We start from the raw sequence: 15,910 nt of genomic DNA on the forward strand, positions 1-15,910 counted from the left end.
CCAAATGGTGGAAGAAGAGGGCCGGCTCCCAAAAGTTGTCCTCTAACTTCTACATGTATGCTGAGGCATGCACACATGCACACACACACACACACACACACACACACACACACACACACACACATGAATAAACGTAAGTTTGTGAAGGAAATAGTGCTGTCTTGCTGGTTAGTTACTTAGTTGGAGTGTTTCGTTGTTTTGTTTTTTACAGTACTGGAGATTGAGCCTAGTGTCTCCATACTAAGCTGCATCCCCTGCTGAATTAGATTTGGGCACCACCACCGCCAGGCGCCTGTTGGGTTTTGTGTTGATACAAAGTCTCATATAACCCAGGCTGGCCTCAAACCCATGATATAGTTGAAGATGGCCCTAAGCTTCTGATCCTTCTGCCTCCACTTCCCAAAGTCTGGGGAAGGAAGGAGGCGGAGTAAGGAGGTGGGGAAGTGGAGGGCAGGTCAGCCCCAGGGCATGCTGGCTAGCTAAGCACTCTACCAACTGAGCCAGATCCCCAACCCCTGAACTAGATTTATAAGTGTAGAACTGGATGATTTGATTAAACTATAGAAAGCTATAAAAGAAATGCCAATGCAGTGTTGAAGAAGAGATAATTTCAGAGACCAAAGAGAATTTCTGCAGTGTGAGCATTACCTGTGAGCCATGTAAAGATTCAGGTGTAGAAAAATAGACAGCAGCGCTGCTCTGATTACTCTGCTAGAAGTGTTGGACGGATGTGCTCAACAAAACATCAGGAGCCTTGAAGAGCTTGGTGTTGGAAACACTTCTTTTTTTAAAGATTTATTTATTTATTATGTATACAGTGTTCTGCCTACATGCATGCTTGCAGGCCAGAAGAGGGCACCAGATCTCATTACACATGGTTGTGAGCCACCATGTGGGTGCTGGGAATTGAACTCAGGACCTCTGGAAGAACAGCCAGTGCTCTTGACCTCTGAGCCATCTCTCCAGCCCGGAAACACTTTCTATAACTTCACCTCAGTGAGCAGACACTGTTCTCATTCCATCTGAGACACATATGCCAGTTATCATGAGAAAAAGTCCCTCGGCATGCTCAGCTTTGTTAATGGCCACCTGTAAGTTACAGGTCAGAGAAACTACAAACTTAGTATTTCTGTGAATAAAATACAAATATAGTCCAACCTTTGGGATTGGGGGAAAAGCACAGCACTTACAAGTATGCCAGATTGGCTAGTGATCGTGTGATATATGACAGTACTTCCTGGTCTGATCTGAGTGGATGTGTGCTCAGTACTTCCTGATCTGATCTGAGTGGATATGTGCTCAGTACTTCCTGGTCCGAGCTGAGTGGATGTGTGCTTAGTACTTCCCGATCTGAGCTGAGTGGATGTGTGCTCAGTACTTCCCGATCTGAGCTGAGTGGATGTGTGCTTGGTGTTGTGTGCTCAGTGCCTCCTCTCAGGGCTGGAGAGATGGCTCAATGGTTAAGAGCACTGGCTTCTCCAGAGGACCTGAACTGTGCTCTGGACCCATGTCCTGTGGCTCAAAACCACCTCTAACTCCAGCTCTGACACCCTCTTCTGGCCTCTCAGGCATTGGACAAACCCCCCCCACACACACATTTTTAAAAATTTATAATAGTTCTACCAAATTTAAAGGCACAGTTTATATTGTTATAATAACTCATAAGATTTTTTAAAATTTTTATCAAATTTATTTATGTATTCAATGTGTGTATGTATGTGTATGGGCTTGTGCATGCCACATGGAGGTTAACGGACTCTATTCTCTCCTTCCACCATGAGTCTTGATGCTCAAACTCTGGTCATCCAGCTGGGCATCAAGCCCCTTTACCTGCTGAGCCACATCACCAGTCCCCTGGGAGAGTTTTATTGAGTGAAACTCTGGTTTCTGTTTTCACGGTTTCTTTCATTTGTGTCATAAATATTTATGACATAAAACTCACTATTTTGAACATTCTAAAATGTTCAATTAAGCAGTAGCAAGTACCTTCACAAGGTTTTGTGACCACCGCCTCTGTTTCATCATTCCAAAGAGAAACTAACCCATTAAGCAATAACTCCCCATTCCTTCCTTCCTCTAGCCTCTGTGACTACAATTCTACTTCATGTTTCCATGGGTTAGCCTGCTTAGGTGCCTTACATAAATAGAATCATGCAGTCATTGTTATTTTATACACAGCTTATATTATCTTAATATTTTTAAAGTTCATCAATATTGTAACATGATTCAGAACATTGATATGTTTGTATCAGGATCTCCCCATGTAACCCAGGGTGGCCTCAAACACAGTATGTGGCTCAGGAGCCCCAAATTCACAATCCCCCTGTCTTAGCTCCCAGAATACTGGAATTATGGCCTATGCCACCATGCCCATCTACTTTATTCTTATTTGCTGGGTGAGGCATGAGTTATAGTATTGGGGATTGAACCCAGGCCCTCACACATGCTAGGCAAGTACTCAACCACTGAGCTGTATCCCAGCTCCACTTCATTTGTTTCCATGGCTAACTAATGTTTTTGTTCTGTGTAGGTATCATTTTATTTTATTAATTCCTCTGTTGATGCTGCTCACTTAGATTTTTATACTCTGGCTGTTGTGAATAATGACTCTATCAACATTGATATACAAGGTATCTATTGGCATAATTGTTTCTAATTCTTTAAAGTATGTTCTTGTGAATGTAACTGTTGAGTCACATTGTGATACAGTGTTTAAATTTCTGAATAGACTAGGCATGGTGGTTCATGACTTTAGTGAACCCAGCTTGGTCTTCATAGCAAGTTCTAGGCCAGTCAGGACTACATAGTGAGATCATGTCTCATAAACAAAAAAAGTAATTAAATAAATTTCTGAATAATTGACACACTTTTTGTACTGGCTGGTTTTATGTCAACTTGACACAAGCTACAGAAATCACACAAGGAGGAGCCAAAATTGAGAGAAATGCCTCCAAAGATCCAGCTGTAAGGCATTTTCTTAATTAGTGATTAATAGGGGAGGGCCCAGATCACTGTGGGTGGTGCCATCCCTGGGCTAGTGGTTCTGGATTCTATTTAAAAAATAAAATAAAATAAAACAGACTGAGCGGGGCAGTGGTGGCGCACGCCTGTAATCCCAGCACTCGGGAGGCAGAGCCAGCAGATCTTTGTGAGTTCAAGGCCATCCTGGTCTACAGAGAGAGATCCGAGAAAGGCGCAAAGCTACACAGAGAAACCCTGTCTGGGGGGATGGGGGGGAAGGACCAGACTGAGCAAGCCATTCGAAACAAGCCAGTAAGCAGCACCCCTCCATACCTTCCCTCTGCATCAGCTCCGGCCTCCAGGTTCCTGCCCTGTCTGAGTTCCTGTTCTGACTTCCTTCCATGATGAACAGTGATGTTGAAGTATGAGCAAAATAAACCCTCTTCTCCCCAAGGTGCTCTTTGGTCATGGTGTTTTGTCGCAGCAATAGAAACCCTAAGACACTTTTCATAGTCCCACTCCGTGTTCCCTCCAGCAGTGGACTATAGTCCCAACTTTTACTTTATCCTCATCAACACTTACAATTTTACATTTTGGAAAATAACCCATCCTAGTTGGTATTAAGTGATACTCTATTGATACTTTCCTAATAACTAGTGGTGATAAGTGCCATTTATTATTTCTTTGGAAAATTTCTAATTAAGTCTTTTGCTTATTTTTATTTATTTATTTATTTATTTATTTATTTTTATGTTTTTTGTTTTTGTTTTTTTTTTCAAGACAGGGTTTCTCTGTAGCTTTGGAGGCTGTCCTGGAACTCGCTTTGTAGACCAGGCTGGCCTCGAACTCACAGAGATCCACCTGCCTCTGCCTCCCGAGTGCTGGGATTACAGGCGTGTGCCACCATAACCAGCTTGCTTATTTTTAAAATTCTAGTTATTTTCTTTCTTTCTTTCTTTTACTTTCTTTTCTTTTTAGCCAAGGCTGACCTGATACTCATAGTCTGGAAGTGCTGGAAGGCTGAGAATGAGTAATCGTTCTTGCTGTATTTGACCTGTCAATCACTTCACTATTTCCCTTAGTCCTCCAATAGTATATGTGAAAGCCTTTATTGACTTCTTATTGTCTTAAGTATTCAATTGTAGTTCAGTTATTCTGGGTACACCTGTGTCGACAGGACTATATCCCATCATTCTATGATGGTAGAAATTTGGGCCTTTTCTCTTCAAAATACATTTTAAAATAAATTGATCATATAAATGTTGGTCAAAATAAATAAAAGGCTAGCCAGGACTACTCATCAATGTCCTGTCTCAAACAAAGATGGTAAAGGGCAGAGAAAGCAATCCCTGCTTACTTGAGTGCTTTAATATATACTAAGTAACCTTCCAAGAAACCTGGTGAATTAGTCACTATCTGCATGCTACAAGTCAGAGAACTGGAAATAGCTGCATGTATAGTTTGTTTAACTTCCTGCTCATGCATACATAAATAGATACATCGCCATTGTAAATGGTGGTGCCAACATGTATTCTGCTAGTCATTTGCTACCAAGACTACCTTAACATTAAACTTCTTATTGTGGTCACGGTTTTTTGAGAGCATTTAAATCATCTAGGGAACAAGATAGGATAAGAATGAGTGAGCCTCCGACAGGCCTCTACTGTTAAAGTACAATTGTATCTGTCTCCTCAGGAAATTACTACAATCAAGGAGAGATTCGAAAAAAAGAACTTTTGCAGAGCTGTGATGTTTTGGGGATCCCACCCCCAAATGTAACGATTATCGACAACAGGTAATTTGTCCTTTCATAATGGAGAAATCAGTTGGCGATAAATATGTATTGGTACACTGAAAAGACACAAACCTAATGTGAGTGTCAATCCTTATTTAAGAAGTCTGCTTTACTTTTGTTGTTTAGTTTGGGTTGGTTTTTCAGACAGGATCACAACAAAGTTGGGAGTTATAGGTGTGTTTGGATCAAACCCAAGAGTTTGCACATGCTGAGTGCTTTACCAACCCAGCTCCATTTCCAGCTTCCTGTACCTCCTTGTAAGTTTTCTGTCCCAGGCCTGGAAGCAGCATTTTCTCCAAGGCTTGGTTGTTCTTAGCAGGGAAAATGTATAGAGACTCTTAGCTGCACAGTAGTAGCATTCATTTCTACAGTGTCATTATTTCTCACTGTTAGCTGACCTCGGTGATGGGCAGAACTAGGACATCTGTCTTTTAAAGAGATGGAAGAATCAGGAATTTATACTGATGATTACAATAAAAAGTATATCAGGGTTTTTACTTTAAAATCCTTGATTTTTACAATTGAATTTTTTATCCTATACTGACCATCTTGTTTTCCAACAACATAAACATAATTACTCATTTACTTTTTTAATATTGTTAAGAAGTTGCCTGGGGGCTGGAGAAATGGCTCAGAGGTTAAGAGCACTGGCTGCTCTTCCAAAGGTCCTGAGTTCAATTCCCAGGCTTAAAAGAGCTTATTGGGAAATGTTACCATTTTTACTATTTTCTACAGAGAAAATATTTTCCAGTTCAAATAACTCTGGACTTTGGAATTATAGCCTGTTTTTATGTTAAAAAAAAAAATTAAGTGGAAAATGCTGAAGGACCACTGAACTCGATGTTGTATTTACATATCTATATCTGTATAAAATAATGATTATAAATGCTTGTTTTAAAAGGTGAAGTGCAAATGTGAATTTAACAATAAGTTGTAGAATTTCAACACTGTACACAAACTCCTTTGTTACAAATAAATATTTAAGCTTCTAAAAAAAAAACAAAAGAAGTTGCCAGGTTATGGTGGCTTATGCCTTTAATCCTAGCACTTGGGAAGCAGAGCCTAGAATTTCTCTGAGTCTGAGGTCAGCCTGGTCTACAGAGTGAGTTCCAGGAAAACCAGGTCTACACAGAGAAACCCTGCCTCAAAAAAACCAAAAAATAAAAAATTGAATTAAAAACTAAAAATAACTTTAAAAATTTAAATACTTTATTTTTTTTCTATGTGAATATATTTGTTGTTGCTTACTTATTTAATTTAAAAAATCAGGGAATGGGTTTGTGAGTATCACCAAATCTGAGACTTAAAACCTTGCACTGGGGCTGGATAGATTGCTCAGCTGTTAGAGCAATGACTGCTCTTCCAGAGGACCTGGGTTCAATTCCCAGCACCCACATGGTAGCTCACAACTATCTGTAATTCCAGTTCCAGGGGACCTGATGCCTATGGCAAAACACCAATGCACATAAAATAAATTTTAAAACAACAACAACAAAAAACTTGCAGTGTACCAGGTGATTTTGTGAATTTCACAGTTTGGACACTTAAAGATCTCCCATCAGCTGGGCGGTGGTGGCGCACGCCTTTAATCCCAGCACTAGGGAGGCAGAACCAGATCTCTGTGAGTTGGAGGCCAGCCTGGGCTACCAAGTGAGTCCCAGGAAAGGTGCAAAGCTACACAGAGAAACCCTGTCTTGAAAAAAAAAAAAACAAAAAACAAAAAAACGAATCTCCCATCAGTGTGCTCACATACTGGGGGTTTGTGCTTGGGGTTTATTTATTTATTTTTTGAGGTAAGGTCTTACTATGTAGCCTTGACTATCTTAGAACTCACTGTGTACACCAGGCTGGCTTTGAAATCACAGAGATCCACCTGCCTCAGCCTCCCTAGCACAGGAATTAAAGGTATGTGCAACTGTGCCCAATTCCTAAGTAGTACTTTTTCAAATGTTTCTTAAAATATTTTGCCTATAGGAAGGCTGAGTTAGGAATAGTGCCATGAGTTCAAGGCCAGCTGAGACCAACAACATGACAGAATAAGACCCTATTTAAAAAAAAAAAAAAAAAGTTTAAGTGGGTCAGGGGATAAAGGTACCTGCTGTCAAACTGAGCAACCTGAGTTTAATCCCCAAGACCCATGTGGTAGAAATAGGGAACTGATTCCTGTATGTCATCTTGTGACACAAACATACACAAAGATAAATATGAATTTTTTTAAATTTAAATTGTGTTTATATATAATATGTACACACATAAACATATATGTGTTTAATATTTGCTCTGCTGGTTTTTAATTACATTTATTTAGAGTACACACACACACACACATGCGTACCAGTGCATCAGAGGAAAATTTGTGGGAATCCGATCTCTCCTTCCATCATGTGGGTTCTAAGGATAGAACTCAGATGTCATCAGGTTTGGTGGCAAGTGTCATCACCCTCTGAGCCCAGGGGTCTCACTGGCCCTGCTCTGCCATTCGTAGAGAACGGAAGTGGTAGATAAAGGAATTGTATCTCTTCTAGATTCTCTATCTCACTTTTTCCCAATGCTCACTGGCCAGGAGCTAACCCTGTTTAGTGTTAACAGGGAGCACCTACCAGTGTCTAAGGTGAATGGGTGACTTTACAAACACAGCCAACTTCATATTTTGGAACATACAGAGGAGGAAGACATGACTCACTTGTCTAAGAAGTGCTCCCTCTTGTAAAGATTCTAGATACACGCTTTGCCAAGGAGCAGGAAAACCTGCCAAGTAAAGAGCTCTTCAGTCCCTACCAGGAAGGGACCCATCATCTTTATCACTTGTTTATCTTTCCATTCTACATCTTCCCAACAAACTTGATCTCAGTTTGTTTGGGGTTAGGGTGGGGGCAGCTTGTTTCTTGATCGTAGAAGATTAGAACATGAATATTATTGGATGAGGAAAGGGTGTGACTGCTTTAGACAAAGGAGCGAAATAGATTACAAATGAATGTTTGGTCTGCTAGGACTGCTTTAGACAGTTTCAATAGGAGGATCTCCCCCACTCAAAGTTATCCACAGACAAAATGAGTCCAGGGTAGCTCAGCAGCAGCCTCAAAAACTCTTCAGTGCTTGTGAAGATTTCAACATAAAGATACCATAATTAAGCCAGGCAAGGTGGCACATGCCTTTAATCCCAGCACTCTGGAGGCAGAGGCAGAAAGATCTCTGAGTTCAAGGCCAGCCTGGTCTACAGAGTGAGTTCCAGGACAGCCAAGGCTACACAGAGAAACCCCATCTTGAAAAAAACAAAACAACCATAATTAACTGGGGGGGGGGGGGGTGTTACACACCTATAACACCAGCTGAGTAAGGAGAATCATGAGTTTAAAACCAGCATAGGCAAGATCTACCATAATTTATTTAATATTTTCCTGCTATTCAGATTTTTCTAATGATTTGCAATTTTGAGATGTATTAGTAAATCTTTAAACCATTAGAAGATTACCCAATAATAAACTGGTAGGTCAAAGAATATGACTCACAATTTTTTTTTTTCATTTAGTTGCTTTGGAAGCTTTTCTTACTGTGCTGGAGACCAAACCTGAGCCTTGTGCTACTCAGCAAATACTGCCTCCACGGCTCCCCCAACCCCCAGCCCTGCAGCTTTCTCCACTTAGGGGTGAAAGCATTCTTGCTATTTATGTAGAGGAATCTTAGTTTTTGTTATTTTTTTTGTGTGTGTGAGTAAGGTTTTTATTTTACCTTTTTTATTTTTTTTTATTTTTGGTTTTTCGAGACAGGGTTTCTCTGTGTAGCTTTGCGCCTTTCCTAGAACTCACTTTGGAGACCAGGCTGGCCTCGAACTCATAGAGATCCACCTGGCTCTCCCTCCCGAGTGCTGGGATTAAAGACATGTGCCACCACTGCCTGGCTAGTTTTTTAACTTCTTAATTACATTCATTATGCATGGTGTGTATACATGTATGATATACATTCATGCTATTGTGTGTATGTGTGTGTGACATGCATGCCATGATACTCATGTGGAGATCAGAAGACAAATTGCAGAAGTCAGTTCTCTCCAGCCACCATGTGGCTCCTAGGGATCAGACTCAGATCACCAGGCTAGACTAGCTCTTTTTGAAATTGGTACATTTTTATTTTGCATGCTTATGTGTTATAGTGTGAATGAATGTGCATTCTCATATGTTGGGGCACACATATATATGTGCATGTTCATCTGTGTGCATATGCATTTCGAGGCCTGAGGTTGACATCATGGGCTAGAATTAGGGCAAACCACCACACCCAGTTGGTGTGCATGTGGGTTCTGGGTCCTGAATTCTAGTCCCCACTCTTACATGGCAAGCACTGGATCCTCTGTCTCCCCAGCCCCAGAATAGCCCTTGCTGTCCATATTTCTATTGCCCATCCTTTCAAAATAATCTACTTTTTTTTTCTAGCTGCCCTAATTTGCTTTCTATTGCTGTGATTAAACACACACACACACACACACACACACACACACACACACACACACGCAACTAAAGGGTTCATTTTAAGTCAGGAGTAGTGCCTCCCCAGGGGTGGCATCACCCACAGTTACTAGACCCTCACACATTCAATCATTAAGAAAATGCCCCACCAATATGCCCACAGGCCTCTGATAGCGGCATTTTCTACACTGGGGTCCTCTTCCCAGATGACCCTAGTTTGCATCAAGTTGACAAGAAAACGACTAACTAGCACACTAGCAAAGATCATCCAGCTGTTACCTGTTATCTTGTCCAGTGCTTCAAAGCCATTTCCACGTTTTTAGTTAGTATTTCAGGATATCAAAATCTGTTTTATTCTGCCTGGGCTGCCCTAACAAAATAACACAGACAGATGGCTTAAAAAACAGAAATGTATTTCCCCCAGTAAAGGGGGAAAGTCTCTGGTGAAGGTCTTCTTTACAGATGGCCACCTTCACACTGTGCCTTCACATGTGGAGCAGGCAGGCGGGATCTCCAGTTCTGTAAGACTAGGACCTCACCCTTGTGACCTCACTTTACCTTATTTACCTAAGAGCCATGTCCAAATACAGTCACTCTGGGGGATAGTGCTTGAACTCAGTTGAGGCAAAGTGCAGTTTAGTACGTAGACATGTGCAGGCCTCTTAGCTTCTCATTTCATCAGACTCTGGATATAGCACGTAGAAAAATGAAAGGGGAGAGAGAGGCTTCCTTCGGAGAGGGCCTGTAAGCTGAGATGACACTAAGCAGATATAAAGCCCTCACTACAGAGCCAAGAAATATACTCAGTACATGAGCTTGCTTAATCCTGAAGGTGATCCAATTATTTTCCATTTTACAGATAAAAATTTGAAATGGTGAAGCTGAGTCACTTACTCAAGGTCACTCAGCTGCCAGGCTGAAGAACTGGCATCTGCACCGAGGCCATCTGGCTGCAGAGTACAAGCTCGGACCAGTATATTTCCAGTCTGCTCTGTAGTCGTAAAGTACGGAGTACATACTCCTGGCTCCATACTTTCAGAGGCCACATCACTTCATTTGTAGGCTAACTCTGAGACAGCTTTTATCATCTTTGTTTTGATGCGCATAAAGAAAGGAGAGCTCAGTGAAAGGAAGAGTCTGAAGTTTTAATAAATTTAAGAAATGGCAATCCTCAAAAAAAAAAGAAAAAAGAAGAAGAAAGAAAGAAAGTGCAATACTAGGTAGGGCTCAAAGACAAAGGCAGATGAAATAGATCCTGACTTTCCAGAAGTAGGTCACTGCTTTGTTAGTGTGTTTGAAAGACCATCATAGGTTTAGAGTGCTTGTGCGTGGTCAGCTGTTTGTTCTTGTGGCTCTGAGCTTCAGCGCTTGATTTCAGGGATGCATTTAGCTAGAAGGACACACCCAAATAAACCCTTTGTGGGCAAAACTGTTTTCAAGGAAAGCGTGTGTTGGCCAGGTTTTGTTAATATGGCACAAATTAGAGTCATTGGAAAGAGGAAACCTCAGCTGAGGAATTGCCTCTGTCAGACTGGCCTGTAGAGATACGTGGTGAGACATTTTCTTAATTAGTGATTGATGGGAGACCATGGGTGGTACCAGGGCTGGTGGTCCTGGGTGCTATAAGAAGGCAGGCTGAGCAAGCCATATTGAGCAAGCCAGTAAGCAGCACTCCCATGGCCTCTGCTTCAGCTCCTCCTCCAGGGTACTGTTTTGAGTTTCTTGGCTTTCCTCAATGTTGGACTGTGACCTGTAAGCCAAATAAACACTTTCTTCCTGTAACATGCATTTGGTCATGTTTTATAGCAACAGAGAGCATAAGGCATAATCTCAGTCATTTGAGAACTAAATGATTACTTACCCAGTTCCTTTAAAGATAGGTTTTGCTAATTTAATGAGTCATATACTATTAAAATACATATTTCAAGATGGGCACAATTGTGCACACCTGTAATTCCAGCACTTAGGAGGTAGAGGCAAGAAGAGTTTAAGTTCCTAGTTTATACTATGGTTCACTACTAGCCTAGGCTACATAGACTCTGTGTCAAAAACAGTAAGAGAGCCAGGCATGGTAATGCATACCTTTAGATCTCAGCACTTATAGGACAAAAGTGGAGGTAGACATAGTTCGAGGCCAGCCTAGTCTTCATAGTGAGTTCCCAGATAGCTAGAGCTACATAGTAAGGCCCTGTCTCAAACAAACAAACAAACACATACAGAAAGAAAAGGCAGTTCCATAGATGTTATTAAATGTCCAGAATAAGAAAAGCACCGTGCTACAATTTGAAGAAAAAGAAAAACAAGTTTAAGTATAGGATACAAAAATAGGTGTTGATGGCAACAATCATTGTGCCTACATTGGTCAGCCCTTCACTGAACATGTGTGAGCCAACTGAGCCCTAAAGCCTCATTGTTTTCTTCAATGAAAATGTGAATCCTTGTGTAGAAAATGAGGTAAGAAGCCAAGATCCATGTGACAGAGGGTAGATAAGAAATATCAGTTAATTTAAAATGTAAGAGTTAGCTAGTAACAAGCCTGAGCTATTGACTAAGCATTTATAAATAATATTGAGTCTCTGGGTGGTTATTTAGGAGTGGCTGCCAGCACAGGAGAACTCCATCTACACTTAAAAGTTTTATGTTCATAATTTTTTATGGTGATGAGGTTTGAATACAGGGTTTCTTGCATGCTAGGCAATTATTCTACCAACTGAGCTATACCCAGAATCCAGAATTGTTCATGCATTTTCATAATGTTCTTCAATAAAAGAAAGAAAGAAAATGTGAATCCTTAACTTATCAGTTGTTTTTAACCTTGTAGAAGGTTCTAAAGGAGAGTCTGGTGTTTCTTGCCTGTTTTCTGCCCCTTTGCTTGCTTCATGGTACTGGGATGGGACCCAGGGCCTCATGCATGCTGGGCAGGTGCTCTGCCAGAGTCATATCCTCAGTCCCTGCAAACATCTTTCTGAATCTGTGTATTTTCCCATCCTGTTGATTAGCCTACACCATTCTAAGGGGCTCAGCACATCAAAACATCTTCCTCTTTCTCAGTGCTTATCTTAACAGCAGTGTGGCATTAAAAAGCCTATGGCTTTAATAATTTAGCTGAACAAGGAAACAGAATTACTGTCCATTGGGGAGCATGAATTAGATTGGCTTGCCAGCACTTCCTGGAAGTGTTTTCCAATAAATCCATAAAGATCATACAGTGAAAGAAAAGCCAGGAGGCAGAGCCTAGAACCACTGGACTGTCTGTTAAATCCCTCGACCCCCGCTCCTCCTATTCCAGAACCTTCCTCCTTCAGTAGGAAACCAAAAGAGAATGTACTCACCCCCTCTTATTGTGCAAGATTAAAATAAAACCTGAAGTCCTTTTCTCCAAGTGCACAGAGGGCCTGGGCTGAGGTTCAAAGGCACAATTTCAGCACTGCTGGTAAAACAGGGCGGGGCTCCTGGCTGCCAAAAGGAAGCAAAGGACTAAAATGTTTCCTAGAAAAGAAACCAGGGAAGGAGGAGACCGGAGTGGAGTCCCGATAGGGAGGCACCATGGGAACACGCAAGCTGCTTTCATATTTCTTTAAACCTAGGTTATTCTGAGAAATGAAGAGACACGATTAGAGTCAGTACAAAGTAAGGTAGACCCGGAAGGGACCGCCTTGAGAAAGCGAGTGTTTGTGTCTAGTGCTCTGGTTTACTCTGGTGTGTTCCTTTTCTCCTTGCTAAGACTAAATGCCTGCCCGAGGCAACCTAAGGAGGGAAGGGGTTGGTTTGTTTTAGGTTTGCTTTTAGTTTTTGACATACCCCAACACCCCCTTTCAGACTGGGATTCTAGTCCATGGAATGGTGCTACCCAAATTTCAGATAGTTCTTCTCAACTCAGTTACCCTAACCTAGATCATCTCTCACAGATATAGGAGGGATCTGTTTCTGTAGTGATTCTGAATCCCTTCAAACTGATAGAAGCTTGGAGCTGGCAAGATAGCTCAGTGGATAAGACACCTGATGACAAGCATAAGGACCTAACTTGATTCCCAGAACCCATGTGGTAGAAAGTTGTCTTGTGACCTCCACACATGCATACAAACACATAAGCAAATAAATATTTAAAAAATTTAAGCCAGGTGTTGGTGGCGCGTGCCTTTAATCCCAGCACTCTGGAGGCAGAGCCAGGCGGATCTCTGTGAGTTCGAGGCCAGCCTGGTTTTACAAAGCTAGTTCCAGGAAAGGCACAAAGCTACACAGAGAAACCCTGTCTCGAAAAAAAGCAAACAACAACAAAAATTAAGAATAATCATAACATGTTTTTCATTGTACTTACTTAAAATATGTATAATTATTTAGGAGAGAAGACACATGCCATAGTGTGTATGTGGATACCAGATGAGAACTTTTAGGAGTTGGTTCTCTTTCTCTGTCTTGGGGGTTGAACTTGGGTCATGAGGCAACAAGTGCTTCCACCCACTGATCCACCTGGCCAGCCCTTGGTTTGTTTTTCTCAGTCTCACTGTATAGGCCTAGCTGACAAGAAACTTGCTGTGAAACCGGTCTTTGCAGGGAGCCTCCTACCCTTGCAGGTTTCTGCCTCCACCCCCTCCCCTCACCCCCCACCCTCACTCCCACTCCCAGGCTAACTCTGCTGGTAGGAAGAAGTTATTTAGAGAAAGTTTGCAACTATTACAACAGTGAAGTGACTTTGTGTATTGTAGCAGTCCTTGAAGCACTGTATGAATAGCAAATGGTTGCTAAATGTCTCTCCATAGAGCATTAACAAACCATTGTGGGCTTGAATAGGAACGGCTCCCATAGGCTTATATATTTAAATGCTTAGTCATGGTGGGGGGTGCTATTTGAAAGGATTAGTGGGTGTGGCTTTATTGGAGGAAGTGTGTCACTGAAGTGGGCTTTAAGGTTTCAAAAGCCAAGTGCTAGGCCCTGTCTGTCTGTCTCTGTCAGTCTCTGTCTCTCTCTGTCTCTCTCTCTCTGTCTCTCTCTCTCTGTCTCTCTCTCTCTGTCTCTCTCTCTCTGTCTCTCTCTCTCTGTCTCTGTCTCTCTCTCTCTCTCTCTCTCTCTCTTTCTCTCTGCCTGTGGACCAGGATGTAGCTTTTAGCTACTAGTCCAGTGTCTGCATGCAGCTGTGCTCACTGCTGTGATGATCATGGACTAAGCGTCTGAAACTCTAAGCAAACTCCCAGTAAATGCTTTCTTTCCTAAGAGTTGCTGTGGTATCTTTCAGAACAATAGAACAGTAACTGAGACAACATAATCCAGAGATTGCTATGCATATTTAGTAACCTTGGAAGTTGTTCAAGTAAAATATTGAATTTTGAAATATATACTTTCTGGCTGGGCAGTGGTAGCATACCCCTTTGATCCCAGCACTCTGGAGGCAGAGGCAGATGGATCTCTGTGAGTTTCAGGACAGCCAGGGCTGCACAGAGAAACCCTCTCTCAAAAAAACCAAACAAAAAAATACTTTTTTCTTTACAGCTTTCTGTATTTTTCATAGTTTTAATAACTTGTTTGCATCTCTTTCTCTGTATGCATCTTGGGGGTTGAACTTGGGTCATGAGGCTTGGCAACAAGTACTTCTACCCATTGATCCATCTTGCCAGGCTCTTGGGGTGTGGGTGTGTGTGTGTGTGTGTGTGTGTGTGTGTGTGTGTGTGTGTGTGTGTGTGTGTGTGTGTGTGTGTGTGTGTGTGTGTATGTCTGTGTGTGTGTCTGTGTATGTGTGTCTGTGTGTGGATCTATCTTGTTTTTTTTTTTTTTTAATGAAGAGACAAGCAAGCACCTCCCACAACTAGAGAGGAGGAAACAGTTGATTAGGTGTTCAAGGTCAGCCTCTGCTACTTAGCAATTTTGAAGCCAATTTGAGCTTCATGAGATACTGTTTCAAAAACAAAAAACAAACAAACAAAAAAAAAAAAAACCCACAAATAATTCAAGCATGAAGATAAAGCCTGTATTCCCAGGTATTCAGGACACTGAGGCAGGAGAATTACAAGTTCAAGGCCTGCCTAGGCTACACAATAAGTTCAAATCCATCTTAGGCAACTTAGTAAGAGACCCTGTCTCAAGATAAAAAAGGAAGTCGGGGCTATAGCTTGGTGAGAGAACACTTGCCTAACTCTCTAGTTTTAATCTGTGAAGCTCTAGTTTTAATTGAAATTAGTGGCCCTCACTACCAACACTCACACACACACACACACAAAAGAGTGAGTTACATGCCTATAATCCCAACAGTATTCCCAAAACTGAAGAGGAAGGATGTCAAGTTCAAGATCAGCCTAGGCTACTGTCTTTGTACTATCTATGATTAAACACTGTGACAAAAAGCATCTTGGGAGGGAAGGTTTTGTTGCAGAAACCTGGAAGCAGGAGCTGAAGCAGACACCACAGAGGAATGCTGCTCACTGGCGTGCCTTTCATGGCTTGTTCAGCATTGCCTTCTTTCTTTTCTTTTTCTTTCTTTTTTCCCCCTAAGACAGGGTTTCTCTGTGTAACAGCCCTGGCTGTCCTAGATCTCGTTATGTAGACCAGGCTGGCCTCAAACTCACAGAGATCCGCCTGCCTCTACCTTCCTAGTGCTGGGATTAAAGGCGTGTGCCACCACTGCCTGGCCAGAAGTTACGTCTATGTTATTTGAAAATTGTTCATGTCCTAGCCCCATCTCTGACCATCCTCAGAGACC

General features: G+C 41.7%; 1 protein-coding gene across 6 annotated transcripts in view; it reads left to right on the top strand.

Moving 5' to 3' along the window:
• Pigl (phosphatidylinositol glycan anchor biosynthesis class L) overlaps positions 1 to 15,910 on the top strand; it is a 59,515-nt gene that overhangs the window by 10,747 nt on the left and 32,858 nt on the right. For 5 of the 6 annotated variants that reach the window (XR_004945658.1, XR_004945659.1, XM_036196510.1 and 2 more), the window contains exon 2: positions 4,657 to 4,756. Coding sequence is in view for 4 of the 6 variants with exons in the window: in XM_036196510.1 (XP_036052403.1) it covers positions 4,657 to 4,756 (100 nt within the window). In the remaining 2 variants the exon portion in view is untranslated. Of the gene's footprint in view, positions 1 to 4,656; positions 4,757 to 10,078; positions 10,752 to 15,910 lie in introns of those variants that run through there. The other variant, XM_036196511.1, reaches the window with a different exon arrangement.

This window comes from Onychomys torridus, chromosome 8 (assembly GCF_903995425.1).
Source record: "Onychomys torridus chromosome 8, mOncTor1.1, whole genome shotgun sequence".
NCBI classification, from domain to species: domain Eukaryota; kingdom Metazoa; phylum Chordata; class Mammalia; order Rodentia; family Cricetidae; genus Onychomys; species Onychomys torridus.